This window comes from Equus caballus, chromosome 12 (genome assembly GCF_041296265.1).
Source record: "Equus caballus isolate H_3958 breed thoroughbred chromosome 12, TB-T2T, whole genome shotgun sequence".
NCBI classification, from domain to species: Eukaryota; Metazoa; Chordata; class Mammalia; order Perissodactyla; family Equidae; genus Equus; species Equus caballus.
The window spans coordinates 719,220-740,182 of NC_091695.1; the positions used below are offsets into that span (position 1 = coordinate 719,220).

Below are 20,963 nucleotides of genomic sequence, written 5' to 3' on the forward strand. Positions count from 1 at the left end.
CACACAGCAAACAAGGGTGACAGTTCCGGTGATGCAGGAGGCTTGCCCAAGGCATTCAGGGGAGCACCGAACCTGGAGTTTAAAACTTTGACAGTGCTTGCAGTAAACATGCCCCATTTTTTTCTTAAAACTTTATTCTATTCTTGCTTATGAAGTTTGAGGTAAACTGTGGCTTTACTAGATTTCTCCTGAAATTATCATTCTCTTAGAAAGTTGCTTCTTCCAAGACCATGAATATAACTAGGCAGTTAGTTCTGCCTTCCCCGGAAGGAGAGGTGTTAATTTTGGTTGCCAAATAATCATGCTATTTGATTTTGTGCAAAAAAAAAGGTTGAAAATCAGATAGCACACACACAGTTGCTCTGCCTACTATAGTCTCATCACACTTTCAGTAGTTTCTGAAAACTTCCTCACACTTAAATCATCAGCTATCTTCTCTTTCAACTCAGAGTAAAGAGAGCTGCTTTCCCTTCTTGCCAATGCAACAAACAAACAAAAACTGAAGTTGTTCCCTGCTTTATTAGAATTGGTATGGTAGATATATAACAGATATGAGTCCTCAAGTTTCTCCCATTTGAAGACCAGTCAGTATCAGTTACATCTCAGAAAATAAGAGATGACTGACATGCTAGCATATTGGTGCATCCTTCAGTTTTCCCTACCTCTCATTAAAAGTCTAAGTTTAAACAGATAAAGTTGAGTCTCATTTTCATCTTTTGGCTTTATTATTGTAAGGATGAACAATTTCAAATTGTATTATATTGCTTGTGTATTTACCAAATACATCTTGACAGTGCAGTAGTTCCAAAATAATCATTAACTTGGATAAAAAGTTGTTGAAGACTTTAGATCTAATGACCAATTTACAAGAAATACAGGACACAGGGGAACATGATAAAGGACAGCACAGGCTTGCAATCAGCAAAATCTAGACTCTGGGAAACTCAAGAACAAATGACCAGGTTTATTCAACAACAGACAGAGAGACAGACAGAAGGAAGAGGAGGAGAGTGGATAGAGGATAAAGAGAAGAACCTATCGATTAAGAGAGACTTAGGAAGCACACTAACCAATTGAAATTTATGGACCTTATTTGGATCCCTATTTGAATAAACTGTCAAAAGCATTTGAGATCAGAAAATTTGAACACTGACTGCATATTTGATGATATTTAAGGAATTGTGGGTTTGTGTGTGATTATGTTTTTAATGTCCTTATCTTTTTGCCATAGATACTGACATTTTATAGATGAAGTGATATGAGTCTGAAATTTGCTGGAGTGGTAGCAAGGAATGGGTGGGGATATCGATTAAATAGACAAGATTGGCCATGAGTTGACAACTGCTGAAACTGGATGATGAGTACATGGGAGTTCATTATTCTATTCTCTCCATTTGTATGTATGTTTGAAATTGTCCACAATAAGCTTTAAAAGATGTTGAAGTTTTCAAAAGCATTAGGATAGTTCAATTTCTGACTTGTCTGTAGTTTACTTTATCAAAAGAGCCTACATTTCTCTTTTATCTTTAAGGAGTACCTTTCAAGGTACAAACCACACTCCTATTAACTTGTAATTACAGCCTTCCTGTTTAATACCTTCTTATGTAAACACTGCAATGCCTATCATTTAAATTCCTATGATGTTCTGTAAAGTATTGTGCACAATAATGATGAATCAGCTCACCTAAGAGAGGTCAATACTTAACAGCAATACACCAGCTAATACTCAGTTTCAGACACGAAAGGTTATACAAAAAAAGTTTATTAAGTACAATTTCATCTTTAGAAGAACATCTAAGATTAAAAATGTGATTTGGACCTTCAGGATACATAATTTATTCTTAAAATACACAAGTTATATACAGACATTAGAAACTCAGTTTCCAAAATATTCAATAAAGATATCTGGGTGACACTTATAGAACTGACCTAGCAATTTTTTCTTCTCTTTGGCAGACAGTTTTGAATCTTCATCAATCGTTTTTAGTAAATTCAGAAGCTCATCCTTGGTTGTCTTCCGTGTGTGGTCTGAATAATCACTTTGATCAATTCTCTGGCAATAAACATATCCTTAAAGTTTAAAAGTAAAAAAGTTCAGTTAATGAATCTATTTCTCAGATTTACCAGATTTCTGAGGAATCTATTCCTCAATGCACTGAAGCACTGCTGGCTTTCCAAGCCTGAGGGGACCGTTTATAGAATTTAGTTGAAATTCAAGTGCAACTACTTATAGCAAAACACTTCCAAATAGGGGCTGGCCCCGTGGCCGAGTGGTTAAGTTAGCGCGCTCCGCTGCAGGCGGCCCAGTGCTTCGTTGGTTCGAATCCTGGGTGCGGACAGGGCACTGCTCATCAAACCACGCTGAGGCAGCATCCCACATGCCACAACTAGAAGGACCCACAACGAAGAATATACAACTATGTACGGGGGGCTTTGGGGATAAAAAGGAAAAAATAAAATCTTTTAAAAAAAAAAAAAGATAAAAAAAAAAAAAAACTTCCAAATAAAAACTAGGAATTTATCTTCGGAAGATCATGAAAATCGTATTTCTCAGATTACCTGTGTCTCTATTTGGATCTCTTCCCTTCTGAATGGCCATGAGCTTAACACTGACAATTTTATGTAGTGTTCCAGGAATCTCAAAAAAACGAAGGGATATGGGACATTATTCAAATGCATTTTAATCTAGTGATCTGTAAATTACATAAGCTCAACTTAAGGACTTTCAGAGTTTTACCTTAAAAACATCTTTTTGATGATCCATTAAAAACAGTACCAGAAGATCAGTTTTGCCTTTGGATAAATTTTTGTTGTCAACAATAGCTTTTGAAAATATCCTTTTCACAACCATTCGGTTGTCGCTCTATAAAAATGAAACAAAACACGCCCAATAGTATATATTGAAAAGACTAAGTTTAATATAAAAGAAATGCTAAATATTAATAGCTATTATCCATTTCAGCATACTTGATGCTGACAATGGAATAATGTGACACGTGGGTCCTATAAGTATTAAGGAAACTGAATACAATTAACATTTAGACAAAACACTTACTTCTTTACGTAATTTAAATTCAGAAGGGTGTGCTGCCACAGCCATGAAATACAGCAGTCTTCTGAATTCTTCTCTATTTTGGGAATCCAAAAGCTTTAGAAAGAGCTGAGTAGCTTCTAAGGCTATTTCAGTCTTCCCATTCACTTCAGCCAAAAGAAAAAAACTGCTTTTAATTTTCACCAAATAACTGTATTAATGGGATCAAAATTCAAGTTAAAGCTTAAGCTAAACAGTAAACTTATTCAAAGCTATTTTCAAAAGGAAAACAAAACAAAAAGGCTAGAAATTACCAGTATCATCAAAGCAGCCTATCCTCAAATTGGCAGCTAATACCCTAAGTCCTGGTCATACAATAGTCTTACGATGTTAACTCTAACTCTTGGCTTTGTAAATAAATCCCTGGCCTATGTTTTTCATTAATTCAATACATTTTGAGGGTACACTATGTGTACAGTACTGATGTACCCCACTCTACCTGAGAAAAAGAGAGGATTCTCTGAAACCCCCAATTTGTTTTCAACAACCCATAGGGACCAGTCTGTCTCACTGGCAGGGGGACCGAGAAGAGTGTGTGTCCTTCTGAAGAGGCTCCAGGGCGAACCGTGCTGCTGCTGCGGATGCTTTCTCAAGAAGGGAACTGCTCCCTGTGCTCAGTAAGGTCCCGAACGAGCACAGCATCCTCCTGAGGCCACCAGAGGCTCCTGCCCGACGGCAGAGCCTGCCGGGCCCCTTCCAGACGAGCCCGGCAAGTGCTGGAGCAAACACACTTTCCACGGGTTATTGCAGACCCCCTCCCAGCTTGAAGTAGTAGGATTTTGGTTCATTTTGAGGACAATGAACTTTTTCCTGTTTCCTCCAAAAGACAACTCTCATATCCCGGAAGACCTCACTTACCCAAGAGTTCTGCGATTCCATTGTGAACGTCGCATAAGTGTCGTAACAGAGGCTCCCTCCTGCTGTAGTGTCTGCCGATGGCCTCAAACAGAAGTTCTTTCACGAGGTCTGTGCTGTCGGGTTGCTCAGGAAAGTTTCTGCTTATGTTCACCACCGTCTGGTCTGGAAGGTATTCCAGACAGTCGATTGCTGCAGAGAGCCACTCATCTTCCCTGTGGGGGAAAAAGAACTATTGAAAAAAGCAAAGAACAACAGACAGACACAGAGCACTTAATTTACTAGCCATTTCAAGTTGGCCACCAGGATAAATTTCTACACACTTAGATAAAAATACATGTAAGTTCTTTTTACACATAAAAACAAAAGAGAAGCTGTCCACTACATTACAGAGCTGAAAAGGACATAAAAATTTAAAATTCTACTCTTTAAATTTACAGTGGAGGCCCAGAAGCTCTAAGTTCCTTGCTCAGGGTCCCAGGCAGGACTAGATCCCAGATCAGACCCTAGACTGGTATTGTTCTGGGAACAGCGTTGCTTACTTCAGAGCTCTGTGTAGGATCTATCATCTCTCACTCTGGCTAGGAGAGAATAGAGGGAGATAAGGTAGGGTTTCAAAATAATTCAGTATCAATTACAATTTCTAATAAAATGCCAGCTGGGTAACCTCAGAAAAATGCTACATTTCAAGAAATAAAATGAATTTTAATATTCAATTTGTCAATATGTATAGTTTTTTTAAAAACCCGATTGTGTGCTCTGCTGCTGTGGGCTCAGGACAACCAATTCTGCCCCAGGTAGGGGCGTGATCTCGGCAGGCACTTTGCCTCTCTGGGCATCAGCTTCCTCAAGCTTCTAAGATGTGGCTAGATGATCTTTAAGATCACTTCTACACAATCTCTGATTCTGTATTTAAAATTTAAGGTAATTGTAAAATGTTTTCACATGTTCCTTTAGATTATAGAAATGTAATTTAAATTCTTGTAGAATGATAAGATTCCTATTATATATGCAGAGTTCAATAACTAGTATATTGGTATTAACTTTTCCACGTCAGGTTTTAAGCTATCTTTTGACAAGTTATAAGGAATATAGAACTCTTCCTTAAGGAAAAAACATCATAATTCCCTTAGCACCTGAAGTTAAGCCGTCAAACCTTAAGATTTATATTCAGAAGAATGGTAGTCAGAGGTGAGAGAGCAAGAGTTACTTTCATTATATTTCTTTAATAAAACTAGTTAATTAAAATACATATTTAATAGGCATTCTAGAGGAGTATAAAAGCATTTGTAGTCAAAGGATTCTAAGAATTTGCCAAATCTGTTAATTTTGTTCCAGGTCCCTTTGAAGACCAGACAGCCCTCCACTTTAACAAAGACAAGAAGATGGAGCATAATCATTTTCTTCACTTGATGTGCAAGTAAGTTATATGTGAAACAAAAATGACTATGAAAATAATGGCATTTAAATATCTTTTTCTAATTTTGATCAAGGTAGTTTTGTTCTTCACTTTCCCAAATACTGATAATTATCAACTGACAATACATATCTGACCCTAGGGACAGAAGAATTTTCAAAAGATTATCTTAAAACCATTATCTATAATCTTCCTACAAACACACTCAAATTATTTCATGTATTTCCACATACTGAGAGTCACCATAAGCCTTGAGAATCTGCCGGTCCAGACAGTTACTGTTGTTGACCAAATCAGGCTGCCCCATGGGCTGTGGGACTTGGGGGATAACCTCTTGCGGTTTGAGTAAGGAGTCAAGAAATGGAAGGTCTATAAGTTGTAGCAGACGCCCAACTGTTTCCTCTTGCCATACTTCATTAATAACTACACAGGAAAAATGACAAGGTGAAAAGTAACGATTAGTAGTTAGTAAATGCTCACTAGCATATATGTCTAGGCAGGTCTAAGTTAATAAGTGTGTGGGCGCGCCCCCCTCCCCCACAAAAAAAAAGAAAGGGGAGAGAGAGAGAGAGTTAACCTTATGAAGTGCTTTCTTATAATGAAGAAAACAATTCAAGATTTGTTTAAAATGTAGGAGATTAGACCTTGGACAACAGGAATTCTTTTCATTCTTGTGCTGCAAAAAGCAATACGGCAGAGAGAAGAGATCAAGTCATCTAACATGTTAATAAGGACTTTGGAAGAAAGAATGATTCATTCAATCTGAAAACTGGTTTGAAACTATTGGGTGCAGATTATTCCACTCAGGCTTTCCACAAGTGGGCTGGGGAGGGAAGGTGGAAATCAGTCATTAAGTTACATTCCATTGCCACAGGCAAGGAAGAGCACAAGAATTCTGTTAATGTTTTAATGTAATTTTCAAATTTTTATTTAACCTAATAAAATCTTAGGGAAAGAAATATCTGAGAGCACATTTTAAATAAAAAACCTGCATGCAAAACATTTCAGATTTGAACCTCTGCCAGCTGACAGGACAAAAGTCAGTGTTCAAGAATTGCAACACTGATCTATTTGTTAAAGATAATGGACCTCTGTTAAAACTTAATAGAAACAGCTTTAATACACAGTGTGCTCTTTCTTTGTGCTTTGAATATTTAAATTATAATAAAGGCTGAGACTGAAAATCTTAAGTCACTGCATGTGAAGCTAGTCTCCTCCTCCTCGCCTGCGCGCTCTCCAGCTTACCGCGGGGAGACAGGGCCGCAGACACGCTGACCTGAGGCGAGCAGGCCGGCTTTAGACTCAGGTTTTCCCACAGATCCTCCAAGCTCGCTGATTTGATATCCGATGACTTACATAATGGATCTGCATACCTACAATTAATTTATTTCATAAATTAATGTTTATTAGTAAGCCCACAGAAATATTTTAGTTTTTGAGAGCTAGGAGTTTCTAGAAAGTTTATGTATTTCAGAGCAAAAACACAACAAATGCAAATTCTAAGAGTAGAATAAAATACAGAAACATCCCACCCTCTTTCTCAAGCCTAAATAATCATACTCTAAATAAATTTTCTTTTGAACATTTAGATTTAAGTAATTCAATGACTAAAGTTTTAGTTTCCAATTTTAAAACGTCATCAAACATAATCAAGCTTCATTATGCTTACTGTTTTTATCACTTTTCTCTATTTCTGGGGCATTCTTTGGTGGACAGTGCTCATCATTTTCCAAGTGGAGACCTACAGTCCTTCATCCACAATTCTGAAACCCAAAAAGCTTTGAAAAATCTAAAGTTTCTTCAGAACTCCTGTGACGACAAAAGCTGTCCTGAGACCATCACGGCCTTTATTTATCCCAGCTGGTAGGAGTATTGTCTTTACTGTAGAAATATTAGTGTTTGATTACCAGATGCTGCCCCAGATCCCTCCAGGGCGTTATCTCATACAGATGCACAAAACCACCTTTCTAACGTCTCCCAAGTTCCAAATTCCTAAACACACCTGGTCCCAAGGGCTTCAGGAAAAGCGTGTGGACCCGCATCTGGAAAGTGCTGACTGTGCCCTGCACTGGCCTCAGATTCCTTCCTATATACAGAGCTGAGTTTTATCATGTTTTAAATACAGAGTTTTAAAAATGTTTGAAAGTCAAGGCACTAAAACTCGGACTTTGGTCAGATCTGAATAAGAGCTTCCATTACACGGTCACGTCTACACAGTCTATAGCTGAGGGGAATAAAAAAGGGTTTTTCATGACAAGTAACTCAGTTCATTATGTACGTACCACCTACATCCATGTCAATCACTGGGTTCTACAATCCCGTCCCCCGGTCTCCCTTTAAATGACCCCCTCTTCTCCACCACTGCTGCTTGCTTTCTTCACCCCCATCTGCAGACTGCATCATTGCAGCAGATTCTTAACTGGCTCTCCCCATCAGGCTGACCACACAGCTGCCAGGATGATCTTTCTAAAATACAATCTCATCATGTGCCAGTCTTGCTGTGGCCTCCCCACGCCTGTCCGATCAGGTGCAAACTCCTGAGCACGTCCTATGAAACCCTCAGTGTGCTGGCCCCTCGCGTCTTTCATCCTCACATCTGCTGCCTCCACCTGCTCTGTTCTCAGACCACTCTGTGTAAACTCTCTAACATTTTTTACACTATCATTGGAACGTGAAGCAGAAAAATCAAAGTTTGTTGGTTGTTTCTACTAAATATAAAATATGAACAAACAAGAATCCTGAGATACCAAATCAACAAAAGTTCACCGTACTTGATCAAATTTACCCACAGACCCAGATTTTCACCTAATTCACTGTTTCAAAAGTAACACAAAGCCAGTCAGCACCTCATTAAAAAGTAGACAAAGTCCTGCCACGCCCCCCACGATGAGTGACATCATCCACTCACCTGGAGGGTGAGCACAGTGCGTTCTCTTTGCCTAACTGACTGTCTTGGTTAGCGATCGTTGTGAATCTATAAAGGCTGCAACTACTGTCTTCAAATGTGGGTTTTTTGTCTTTTCCAAAGACTCTGGTCGGAACGGCTTCAAATACTCTGTAGTCCATAAGTGCCTGACACACGCGCACCACTTTGGCCCGAGGAATGTCTACATCACCAAAGTATTTATTCTGAGTTAGGTGAGAAAAGATGACATCCACAGCTTCCGAGCCAACGAAGCAGTCATTGTGTCTCTTCAAATGGTGCCTTCGTCTCTTCACCTCCACTTGTGTCTGTAGAGTGTTTATGATACTGCTCCATACATATGTGGCTCCAAAGGGCTTCTGGGCCACACTGAAACCTGGAACGGGAAAAACTGCAGGGTAACCATGTTCACTTCAAATAAAGTCTAAGCAATCCTTAAGCAAAAAGTGGCAATTTCCAAAGTTATTAATAAGGAACAATTATGAGGACAGTCTGTTGCTGAAATATTAAATTATTAGTAGCAATTCATTTAAAAATTTAGTGCCTACTATAAGCTAAACACTGCTCTGTGTGCTAGGATACAACAGTGAGTAAAATGAAGTCCCCATTCTCATGCACTTAACAGTTTGTGGGAAGATACAGACAACACGTATGTGTGAGATCAGTGCTAAGAAGAAAAATGAAGGCAGGTAAGCAAGAGAATGGCGTTTCAGATGGGACGTCAGGAAAGACCTCTGCCAAGGTGATGTCTGAGCAGAAGCCTCAGGAAACCGGCAAGCAAGCTGTGCAGACAGCTGGGGGAAGAGCAGAGAGCAGGAAGAGCTAAGGCCCTGAGGACGGAGTGTGCTCTGCCAGGAGAACAGGAAGGACGCCAGCAGGGCCTGGCTGGCTGACCAAGGGAGAGGATGCGGGAAGAGAGGTCAGAGAGGAGTGGAGATGGGGTGTGAGGTGGGGGGTGCAGATCAGGTGGGACCTCGTGGCAGTTACCAGTTATGTGCAAGGAACTCTATGAAGTGCCTTACATAAATGATCTACTCTTCATAATCTTCAACCCTATGAGGCAGATATCATCTCTATTTGAGAGATGGAAAATAGACTGACAGGTTAAATGTAACTTCCAGACATCACACTGTAAGAGGTGGTACCGGGATTTGGCTCATGGTCTACCTAATTTCAAAGCATTTATCAGTCAGACAGATACAGGTATAGTTATAGATACACACACACACAATGGTTGTTGGAATAAAATAATATTGTTAAGGCTTCCTAACATGCAGGCTTGTGCATTAAGTACTTGTAAGCAGGGTAAATGAAGTCTGGCTCCTGTCCAGTAGAGTTTACAGTCTACTGCAAAGACAGGAAAAGCAGACACAAAGCAAGATTTTAGCCAAACAGAAAAGAAAGAAAACATGCTTTCAAAGATTTCTTATAATATTTTTCCTCAGTGTAACAAATTGGTATTTGGCAAAACTATAAAGAAAGAGAAAAAATTAAAAGGAGAGAAAATGGACCTTAGGTTAGCAAGCTGATGGAGCCAGGCCTGGCTGATCGTCAGTGTGCTGGCTGGCTCCCTCTTTTGACAGACACAGAACGTGCCTTTCTGTGGGTGACACTTTTCAGTGAGCCTCTGAACATTCAGTGCTCCTGACTTTTTAAGCCTCCGTTTTTGTTAAGTATATTACTACCTTTATGTTTAGGATATTTTGGCAGAGAAGTTGAAAACATATCACTTCCCTTAAGTTAGTCTAAAAAGGAAAACAATATTCATCAGTACAACGGTAAGAAATAAGGGGATTGTAATTAAAGACATCGCTACTTAAAATTACCTTCCTGACTTTTGAGATAAAATAGAATGTCTAAGATGAAAGCAAAGATAAGTTCCTGAAGGACATTACAACTCCACTCAATGCACTGATCATAAATTTTAAGTGGGTCATTTGGAATTCATCTTTTGTGTTGCAATAAATATAAGAAGTATAGTGAACCATTACACCATATTCACTTATAGTGTAATTTCATAGCTACTAGAAAATGTAGCTTACCGTGAAAATTACTAACACATACGCACACACACGAAGCCCTTTACTGTTTATTTCCAATACCAAAAGTAGATGGATAATTTACTATATGCCCATTATTAAGATGTTAGTTTAAAATGATCAGAAAGATTGTTTTTAATTATCAAAATTATATTTTAAAATTCAAGATATTTCATAATCCCATACCAAACTAAGAAGGAAAAATTGATGCCAGTTTTCCAAATATCTTTGAGCAGCTTTAAGAATTGAATTATGGAGAATCAACTAGATAAATCAAGCCGGAACGAGACTGACCTCTGGCACAGTACTGAGTCCCCACTGAATAGGGCCAGAATCAGGCAACTGATGGAATCTAAAAATATGTCCAGGTCACTCCCGGTGTCCAGAACTCAGGAGTTGCTGTGATGTTTCCAGACACAATGACTAAATAAAAGGAGTGTGAGTTAATATTCTTAACTTCCTAAAATACCAGATATTATACCTCAGATTTAAATCAATTTAATGTCTGCTCTTTAGTCTTTTTTAAAAATCTTCATTGTATTAATAATAGCTAACATTTGAGTACGTAAAATACGACAAGCTCTGCCTTCTCTCATTTAATCCTGATAAACCTCTCTGAAATAGTCATTAATAATCCTAATTTGAGGAAACTGAGGCTCAATGAATTAAACAAACTTGCCCTCAGTTGCACAGCTAGTAAACGTAGACTAGCTGTTCCTAGTCCTTAAATATAAGTATACTGAAAGTCAGCCAGCAGGCAGTTTCAGCATTAACCTCTCAGTGATGATATGGAATAAGTGAGAGAGCTTTAAACGAGCCAATGAGATTAGAAGAAACAAACAACTTTAAGATCTGTGAACCCTTAACTAAGCTATTTAAAAACACTTAGTAGTCACTACTCCTAAAATAAAGGAAGATACCATAAATTCTAGATTATATACTAGCCACAGTCCACAGGGGTAAGAGAGGAAAGGAAAATAAGCAAGATTCAAACTTGTAGAGGTGAGAGCGCTTTTTAAGTACCAGTGAAACAGACTTCTGGGCTTGTGATAATGTTAAATATGAAACCCATTCGTCATAACAGTTGATTGACAAGTAGGTTAGCATAAAAACCCTAAAAGATAAGGCCGAATAAGTTACTAATTTGTGACCAGTAAGCAGCTGAAGGGGGTAAGAGGGAGGGGATTCACAGCCCCAGTGATGTGGAAACGGCTAAGAACAGATTTCCCCACAGTAACTTGATGCTTAAATATGGGAAATCCGGAAGTTTTGCAGGTTGGATAACACAGTATGAAAGATTAAAGAACAGCTTAGAGCAGGACAGAGGCACCTGTGAGGCACACAGTGTTTCCAGAGTCCTCCAGGCATTGGACACTCCAGCCCTTTGAGGTCCCTCTGTTCTCACTGACCATTAACTCCCAACCATCGCATTGTGGGATACTTCCCCTCAAGCAGCACCACCCACAGACCCAAACTAGCCCATGTTCATACAGATACTTTAACACATAACATACCCTGGACTTGATAAGTCAGTGTGCCAAAACCCACACCAGGATAACCTGTTCTCTTCATGCTGACTTCACCAGTTGAACACAGATCCCCCACATGCTGGTCTGAACTTACTTATCATCATCTAAGAGCTGAGATAAATACTGGTAGAGCAGGCCATGGCCCAGTAAGATGAATTACTGTGCTTTCTAAACAGGATTCAAGAGACCAGAAGGACACAGTGAATGCTTTGTAAGTCTAGCCAGCAGAATTTAAGCTTCAGCCTGTCCTCAACCTCAGTTGCATAGGAGCTGGACAATTCTTTAACACTCATCACTACCTGCATCTTGAGGCTTCCCCATTGACATTTGGTCAAGCGTGTTCTGAAAGCATCATGACCAAAGGATCAGAGAGTCTGGAGACCAGCTGGATAACCCTGGATAAGAGAATTAACCTCTATTGTTGGTTTCTTCATTTACTGATATGAGAGTTAAACACTATGTTTCAGGTTGGTTTCTGGTCTAAACTGCTGATTACAGGATTTTAGAGACTGAAATTATACCTCTCTCCATTTAGATGTGGACACCGGACACCAAATAAAATATAGTAAGAAATGAACCCTGAGCAAATTTGACCCTTTCAGGTCAGAAGCCTTGGGGAAGGTGGCCTAAGGAGAGGCTCAGGCATTGTTTTAAACTACACCCACAGCATGCTACATGTGCCCTTAAGCACCTCATAAATCTAGGCTAGTTAACATTCATTTTTCAAGCAGTCTCACCTTTACTGGCTTGAAAACAATAGCTATTTTTCAAAAGCAAAGACCTGCCTTTTGTGTGTATTTGAAGTCTGCCCAAAAAAGTTTACCAGCAATAAAAAAATTAAACTTCTAACGTGGAACTCTGATATATACATTTGTAATACTACTAATAATAATCTTCATGTCTAAAAATGCACACTAAGTAATCAAGTCGTTACACTAATAACTGTCTAAAAATCAAGGCATAATGCAGACATGTCAAGAAATTACATTTACTCAGCAGTTACAAGGGGACCATCAGCATCGACTGTGACCTGCGCAGTGAGCATCCAGCACAGCCCAGCCGGAAAAGCCTATCTAAGGGCAAAACAATTCTGTCCTCACTTCTAATAACGAGGTCATAGTAACTTCTCAGAAGATTGAGATACACGTTATAAAACTGGATCCCAGTGTGAGGGAAACGTACACACAGAACTACTGACACAGGCTACTTCTACAGGAACATGCAACAGCTGTATTTTCATTCTCAGGCACTAGACTGGCCCCTCCAAGAAAAAGAATCCAGATAGCTCCTGTTAGGCAGTTTTCCACAAAACTTGAAGAAACAGTGAGCTAGTGCCTTCTCTCTTTCAAATTTCCTTATAGTTTGCAGAAATTCAAATCATTTAACTGCCTTATGCCTCACGTAATGCAGTTTACTATTCAGTACTTGTTAGTTGTAGATTATTGCAACTACTAAAAATTTCTGAAGAAAGGTTAATGCAGTGGTCCTTAGTGGACGATTCTACTCCCCACTGGACATCTGGCAATGTCTGGAGACACTTTTGGTTGTGACAAGCAAGGGGTGGAGGTGCTCTGGCATGTAGTGAGTAGAGGGGCCAGGGATGCTGCTAAACATCCTGCAGTGCACAGCCCAGCCCCCCAACAAAGAAAACGCCAGCAGCGCCCAAGGTCAGCAGCCCTGGGTGAAGTGAATACTGTTCAGACTGGAAACTTGTGTGAATGCGGCAGGCACAGTGCTCGGTTCTGTGAAGACGAACAGTAAGACAAGAGCGTGGGCTGTGGGGTCCCGGAGACCGGGTTCCACGCTTGGCTCCATCATTTACTCAGAACGCAGTCTGGGGCAAAGTGCCTAACCTTCTGTTGCAAAACAGAGCGAATTCCACTTCTCTGTTACTCTGGGATCATAGGAGACAATACATTAACATGGCTGGCACAGGACCCAGCAATGAACAGACGTGCAAGAAAAACAGGGAAACTGCCACAATCTAGAACTGCCTGAGGAGACGCGGACTCGGTGTAGCGTAATACCTGGGAAGGGGTCTTGGAACAGAGAAGGGACATGAGGCAAAAGGCAGGAAATCTGAGTCAAGCATGGCCTTTAGTTACTAATAACGTGTCAATGTTGGATTGTTGGGACACGTGTACTATACTAATGTAAGATGTTAATAATAAGGGAAACTGAGTGAAGGGCATATGGAAACTATGTACTAACTCTGTGACTTTTTGTAAAGCTAAATCTATTCTAAAATTGTAGAAGTTCATTTAAAAAGCAAAAAGGGAGGGTATCTTTCTTGCTCTTCCTTCCTCTGCACTGAGGACACAGGCCTCACACTCGAAGACTTCACCCTTCACCTGTTCATACCACCGGGGTGACAATGTGGAGCTTGGAACAGGATTCAGTCAATCAAAGACCACGAGCAGATGAGAAGGCAAGGGTGACACACACCAGAGGATTTAACTCTTCATAAGAAGATAACAAATATATGAATCCTAAATCATTTAAGATTCAAGAGAATTTTATTTAAGAATTTTTTTCAAAAGAGGTTTTAAAACATTACTCAACAGAATTGTCAAGACAAAGGAAAAGGAGGGGCTGGCCTGGTGGTGTCATGGTTAAGTTTACATACACTGCTTTGGTGGCCCAGGGTTCGTGGGTTCGGATCCCGGGCGTGGACCGACACACTGCTCATCAAGCCATGCTGTGCTGGCATCCTACATACAAAATAGAGGAAGACTGACACAGATGTTAGCTCAGTGACAATCTTCCTCACCAAAAAAAAAAAAATTAAAAAATAAAGGAAAATGAGTAGGACATTAAAAACATCATGAAAATAGATAAATGTCGAGAACTGTGTTTTGGGTGTTAAAACTAGGCAGCTCCAACTGAGTGGGAAAGACTTCCCATACATGCATACCAACATTGCAACACTCTTAGTGCTTATTTGTTTTGGGAGTCCAAAGTTTGTTTTTGTCTTACATGGCACTAGAGATGTCATGCTGAAGACTGAGATTGCCTCTGAAAGAAGGCTGCAGGCAGGTGAAGTAGGTAAAATAAATCTCTACTAACAAGAACAACTTTAAAATATGTTAAGAGAACTATTAACAAAGTAGGCACGGGCCCCTGCTTGAATTCATGGAGATTAATGAGACAGCATATGGGAAGTACCTTGAGCTCCCTGGAAAGGTGACACCAGGTGAATTCAAAGAATCAGGTTACAGTATACAGGGATAACAGGATAACATACCACTTTCTTGTTTATCTAGAGTAAAAGACAAATGTCTTCGAAGGCCTTGCTGAAGATTAGCACATAGACTTTACTTTTTCTGCATAAATCAGGTCCCTGGTGGTTGCAGGCCCTTTAATGTATGGAAAAGTTACTGGTAGATAGAGAAACAGAAGTACAGAGCTGCTGCCGGAGCACCCGGATAGGGAATGGCAAGGAACCCAGACCCGGAGGCTCCTGGAACTGCGCTCACTAGGACGGTGCCAAGGCAGCTACATGGTGGAAGAGGGATTAACAAATGCCAGCAGGTAGGGTTCCAACTGCAGCAAGCAAAAGAAATGAGGGGAGGCGGGGGCCCTTCTCTGCTCACTCACCCCGGGTGCAGGACCCAGGGCTTCTCCTCGGGTTCAAATCCACTAACCAGCACTCAACTCTTCCCTCCCAGAGTCACTGACTCTGTTTTGAACACACGTTCCCTCACATCGTCCAAGAACCTGTTCACAACGCCCGAAGCTCAGAAGTGGCATTTCAGCTGTTAGAGAAGACAGGTGCCATGATTTTAATCAGGGAAAATTTGGGAATTTCTTTCACTCAGAAAGTGAGCCTAAAGATTTCTCCAGACTATTTCCAATATCACTTGACTTTAAATTCCCAAATGATGTATTTCCCTTCTCTTCACAATGTAAAACAAGGAGAAATTCTGAACATGGCCATCATGTGCTTGTCTGAATCCTTCTAATTGAAGCAGAAACGGTCAACATTATGACAGTTCTTAGAAAAGTATAAATGAAAAATAGTTCTCATCACAATTTATCATTAGCATTTTGAAGATTACAAGGGGCATTACTAATTGTTAAGTCAAACACAAGACTGGGGCCACTGAGATGCACCCATTTGACCTGAGTCAATTCACTGACCACTGTCACCTTGAGGAAGAAGTCACAGTGTCACTGTTTTACAAATGAAAGACTTCATCATCTAGAGAACCAACTCCTCTAACACCCCACACTGCGGCTACAGAAAGGGCGAAAGTTGTAAATTATTTAAAGGGAAAAGCAAAAGCCAGGTGTTACCTAAATATCTTAATTATACTTACTGAGTTATAGATACGCTAGAATCAGAATTTTAGAACTGATCATCCAATCCATTCATTTGCTTAGACATTTAAAGAAACCAAAATGCTATGCAAACTACCCCCAAAGATACGATGAAGCTGGTGGCAGAACACACCAACGTGTCTCCTAAGACCACGTAACCGTTAAAAAAACCCAACACCTCCCATTCACCGAAATACTGCTTATCCAGAAAGCGTAATTAATAAACACTTTTTATGCCAAGTTCCTGCCGGTAATACATCAGAAACTTCTCCCTCCCGGGAAGAGTCCGGAGCATAACGTGGGCAAGGGAGGCCCTGGGCCCCGGCCGCACCGTGGGGTCCAGGTCTGGCTGAGACGGGCGCAGAGGGGCCCTGGCACCGCAGCCACGCGGAGCCTGTCCGGGGCCCCGCTCACGGCACCCGGCCCGCGGCGCGCGCCCCAGCTCAGGCCCCGCACGGCGGGCGGCCCCCCAGCCAGCGCGCCCGACCGACCCGTCCGCACGGCGGGGGCGCCGACCAAAAGCAGCGGCTGCGCGGGGCTCGCGGAGCCGGCCGTCCCGGGGTCCCCGCGCCGCGCGCCCCGCCCGCCCGCCCGCCCCGGACCGGGTCCTCAGCGCCTACCGGGAGGTCTCTGCGCCGGGCTGTGGCGGGCCGCGAGGTCCAGCGCCGCCGCCTTCTGCCGCACGGTGGCCATGGCCGCAGCCGCCGCCCGCCAGCTCCTCCGCCGCCGCACCGCCCACGGCGCGCCAGCCCCGCGGCCGCCGGTTAACCGGCCCGGGACGGGCGGGACTCCGCCAGGCCCCGCCCCCACGGCACGCCCCGCTCAGGCCGGCCACGCCCCCACCCACGTTCGCCCCGCCCCCGCCCCCGACAAGCCACGCCTCCACCCAGGTCCGTGCCGCCACGCCCACAACAAGCCACGCCCCCACCCAGGTCCGTCCCGCCCCCGCCCACGACAAGCCACGCCTCCAGCCAGGTCCGCCCCCGCCCCCGGCAGGCCACGCCTCCACCCAGGTCCGTCCCGCCCCCGCCCACTGCCGGCCACGCCCCCACCCAGCCCCGCCCCTGCGCCCACGGCCGACCACGCCTGCTCCCGGGCCCGTGCCGCCCCGCCCACAACAAGCCACGCCTCCACCCCGGCCCGTGCCGCCCCGCTCACGACAAGCCACGCCCCCACCGAGGTCCGCCCCGCCCCCGCCCCCGGCCGGCCACACCCCCGCCCGTGGCCAGGCTGCCGCGCTCAGCACGCGATGGTCACGTGTCCGCTGGGCGGAGGGTCTCCTACCTCTTGCAGCCGAGGAAGAGATTTGGACCCCGCACGCCGGGAGCACATGGTCGGCCCCTGTGCGAGTGTCGCTGGTGGCGAGTGTTCCAGCGCGACAGGCCCTGCGTCTGCACCCCCCCCACGACGGCCCGCGTCCACCCCCCGGCGCCGGGGTCATCGCCGCGGCTCAGACCAGCTGGGTGCAAACCGCATCCCGACCCCAGAGATTAGCTCTGGGCTTCAGGGGCCTCAGCTGTGACCGTGAGGTAGCGTTAGTGCCCACTTCATGGGGTTTGTTATGCAGATTACACGATTACATGTTCAGAATCTTAGGAGTCGGGTCTGAAACATTTAAAATTGTGTCATGGTGACAAATGCATCGAGATTTTCACGCTGTAAAGAACAAACAAATCTTTATCTGGCCCAGGAGAGCAATGTCTAGAGGTCACAGGAGGGTAGCTGGCTGGCCTTGGGGCTGGTTGCCGCCTCCAAAGTTACTGGGTCACGTGGTCAGGAGCAGCGTTTGCTCGGGAAGGGGAGTGAGGGCTGTTAATGGGCAGTTGAGACCAGGAATCCAGGGTTACAGTGCTAGGGTACCTCTGAAAAGATGAGTGATCTAAGAGAACGATAATTCAGTTGCCAGATTTTTTTCAAATCTGGGAATTTTGCAATCATTTTAAACCTTTTAAGTAGGATGTCTTAGGAGGAGGTTATAAGTTACAATGGTATTTAAGTGGGAGCTCGTTACTTAACTTATTGGAAGATGCTCCTACATGTGGTTGTTTCAGAGAATACATACTAAGAAGAATACATATATGTGGTTGTTTCAAAAAATAAGAAGCTGTGACCCCAGGGACCCAAGTTTAGTGGGTGAGACACTGGCAATTGCTGTTCCTAAGGTTTAGAAAAGGTTGCCAAAGGGTTTTTTTATGTGCTCTCTCCCCCTAGTGGTGGTAAAACCTGGCCTCACTTCTCTTCAAGGAATTTTCTTTGTGATTTCTCAATTGATTATTGCACACAAGAGATAAGATACAACTGAGGACCAGTTTCAGGCACCCAGTCCAGTAGACTCCTTAACTATAGTCTGTCCCAGCCTGCATAACTGAGTGAACGCACAAGTCCATCCTCACTACTTGGGAGAAAAAGAGCTCGTCCAAGGTCTGTCCAAACAGACTTTGACAAACACTAATGTTGGGCCTTTCGAAAAAGGCAGGCGACCTCAGGGACCATTTTGACAATTTATATAACATTTCAAAGAATTTTTACCAGCTTGTGCTGTATTTGCCTATCTCACCTGAAATGCTGTTATTTCCCCTTTCCTGCCTCACCACAGTCGGTACACCCTGGGGCCCAACTCAAATCCCACCTTCTTCACTGACAGGTGTTTCCAGATTACCCTGATGTATTCCTTCTCTGACCACCAACCACACTTACCAAGTACATTGCCATTTAGCGGCACCCCTCCCCCCCATAGATACTATCTAATTATTTCAGCATACACATCTTGATTACCTAACAAAATTGGAAAATTCTCCAGGGCAGGGAGCTTATTTTAACCTTTCAGGTTTCTTTCAGTAGCTGTAGTGTTGGACACATGGTAGATGTCTTGATTATCTTCATCAAAATACAGAGCTTTAAAAAACATCAGCTTCATACTTTTTAAAGGACCTCTAGTGAAAAACACTTCATAAAATATTCTTCTCCTATCTAGCAAGTATCACAATCAGTTTATGACATGAAAGGAGAATTCTTCCATCCCTGTCTGATTAGTCTGTGTAGTGCTGCACTGCCTGCAGACTTTCCTTTCTTTTCTGTACTGTAAAACTACCAGCAGCATGCACCCAGGTTGTAATTTTTGCAGTTTATTTATCTTTTTTTTTCCACGTACAGAGCACTTTAAAGTCACTTTCACTGATTATTTCTCAAAAAGTGTGTCAGGCCAGTATTCTGTTTAGCATAGGGGAAAACTTCACTTGATCTAACCTTGTCTAAGCCAGTCAAGAGGTGGGAAACAGAACGGAAGTTTGTGATTCGATAATCTGTTCTGGTGTAATCCTAGATCCACACACAAACAGCCTACCCCAGACAACCGACCCACACTTCCAGTTTCTCTAGCAATGTCAGTCAGTAATGAGTAAAAATCTTTTGGAGGTTGTTTTTGGTATTAAGGTGGCAATTTAGTGCCATCTTTTCATTCTTAAAACATTGAGAGTGTAATTTTTAAATTTCCACCTCAAATTTTGGGTAAATCAAATTTTAGGCTCCTGTCTTAACCAAGGCTCACCCTACCAAAAATTGCTTTAGTAGACTGTTTGTGTTCAGGAAATTTGTCCCTCTCAGATTCACTCCCATTTTTGGTGCGAAGTGGTGGGGGAAACTAGGAGGAAGGCACTGAAAACAGAAGGAAATTAAAAACTTTTCTGGGGGCCGGCCTGGTGGTACAGTGATTAAGTGCACACGTTCCGCTTTGGCCACTCAGGGTTTGCTGGTTCGGATCCCGGGTGCGGACATGGCACCGCTTGCACCACTTGTCAAGCCATGCTGTGGTAGGCGTCCCACATATAAAGTAGAGGAAGATGGGCACGGATGTTAGCTCAGGGCCAGTCTTCCTCAGCAAAAGGAGGAGGATTGGCAGCAGTTAGCTCAGGGCTAATCTTCCTCAAAAAAAATAAAAACCTTTTCTGGAAAGGGTCTGAGACATGGTTTATAAGTTTGGTATAAACCGAAGTTAGCAAGTTACCTTTCCCGGAGGTCTTCCCATTTTAATCTTAATTTTTAATAATAGGGTACAGCCAGACTGTCCTCCATTAAAGGAATTTTGAGTAATAACACATTACATGGTGGACATATTTGGGGGACAAAGGAGCCTTGATATGAGACAGCCATGAGGCTCACCTGCTAAATGATGATTGGATATTACAGGAAAAAAAGGTTTATAATTTCTCTCTCTTTCTTTATTTTATATACTTGTTTGTTTATTCATTTAGGCTCTTACTAGCCTAAGACTTACTAGCGTAAAGATTAAATATACGCCATGCTGAAAATATCCTCTTCTGTTCCTTAAGAAGAAGATTTTTCTCAGAGGCAGTTTGCATCATTTGTATACATTAACGTCAGTTCAAATGAGTGTATTTCAACAGATTTGAATCCATCCTCTCATAATTTTGAAGAAAATAATTAGATTTCCGGGTCTTTATAGTGGCCTTTTAGAGGGGATCAAAGACCCTGGGTCTATGAGGACTTTAAATATACTCTAAAAATCACATTCTAAAAATTGTTTTTACTAATAATGGTTTCTACCACTCTACACTTCTAAAAATTGCACATCCCTGTCCCCTACCCCACTTTTTCATTTCCTGCTTGTGGGGTGGTGTCCCTGAGAATCTCCATCATTTAAAAAAAATTTTTTTTAATCTTTTGAGGAAGATTAGCCCTGTGCTAACATCTGCTGCCAATCCTCCTCTTTTTGCTGAGGAAGACTGGCCCTGAGCTAACATCCGTGCCCATCTTCCTCTACCTTATATGT

The 20,963-nt window shown here is 42.4% G+C and overlaps 2 protein-coding genes and 1 long non-coding RNA gene across 3 annotated transcripts; 2 read left to right on the forward strand and 1 right to left on the reverse strand.

Moving 5' to 3' along the window:
- Positions 1–701: 701 nt before the first annotated feature.
- On the reverse strand, positions 702–16,983 carry DEPDC7 (DEP domain containing 7). Its single transcript, XM_023653845.2, has 9 exons — positions 16,795–16,983; positions 8,272–8,662; positions 6,609–6,736; positions 5,597–5,786; positions 3,950–4,161; positions 3,056–3,198; positions 2,738–2,863; positions 2,560–2,638; positions 702–2,070 (listed from the first exon to the last, which is right to left on the reverse strand). The coding sequence occupies exons 1-9, from the start codon at positions 16,865–16,867 to the stop codon at positions 1,877–1,879; spliced, it is 1,536 nt and encodes a 511-aa protein (XP_023509613.1). The 5' UTR covers positions 16,868–16,983; the 3' UTR covers positions 702–1,876.
- Positions 5,241–8,732, forward strand: LOC138916373 (uncharacterized). The gene is made up of 2 exons (XR_011423608.1): positions 5,241–5,366; positions 7,080–8,732. It is a non-coding gene; the product is annotated as an uncharacterized lncRNA (long non-coding RNA).
- On the forward strand, positions 16,866–17,696 carry LOC138916926 (uncharacterized). The gene has a single exon (XM_070230534.1). The coding sequence runs from the start codon at positions 16,866–16,868 to the stop codon at positions 17,694–17,696; it is 831 nt and encodes a 276-aa protein (XP_070086635.1).
- The last annotated feature ends 3,267 nt before the right edge of the window (positions 17,697–20,963 follow it).

Coding starts and splice junctions, on each gene's coding strand:
- LOC138916926 (XM_070230534.1), top strand. CDS start 16,866: ATGGCCGCAGCCGCCGCCCGCCAGCTCCTCCGCCGCCGCACCGCCCAC.
- DEPDC7 (XM_023653845.2), bottom strand. CDS start 16,867: ATGGCCACCGTGCGGCAGAAGGCGGCGGCGCTGGACCTCGCGGCCCGC. Junction 6,737..8,271: donor GCACTGTGCTCACCCTCCAG/GTGAGTGGATGA, acceptor AATTAATTGTAG/GTATGCAGATCCATTATGTA. Junction 2,639..2,737: donor ATCAAAAAGATGTTTTTAAG/GTAAAACTCTGA, acceptor CGTTTTTTTGAG/ATTCCTGGAACACTACATAA.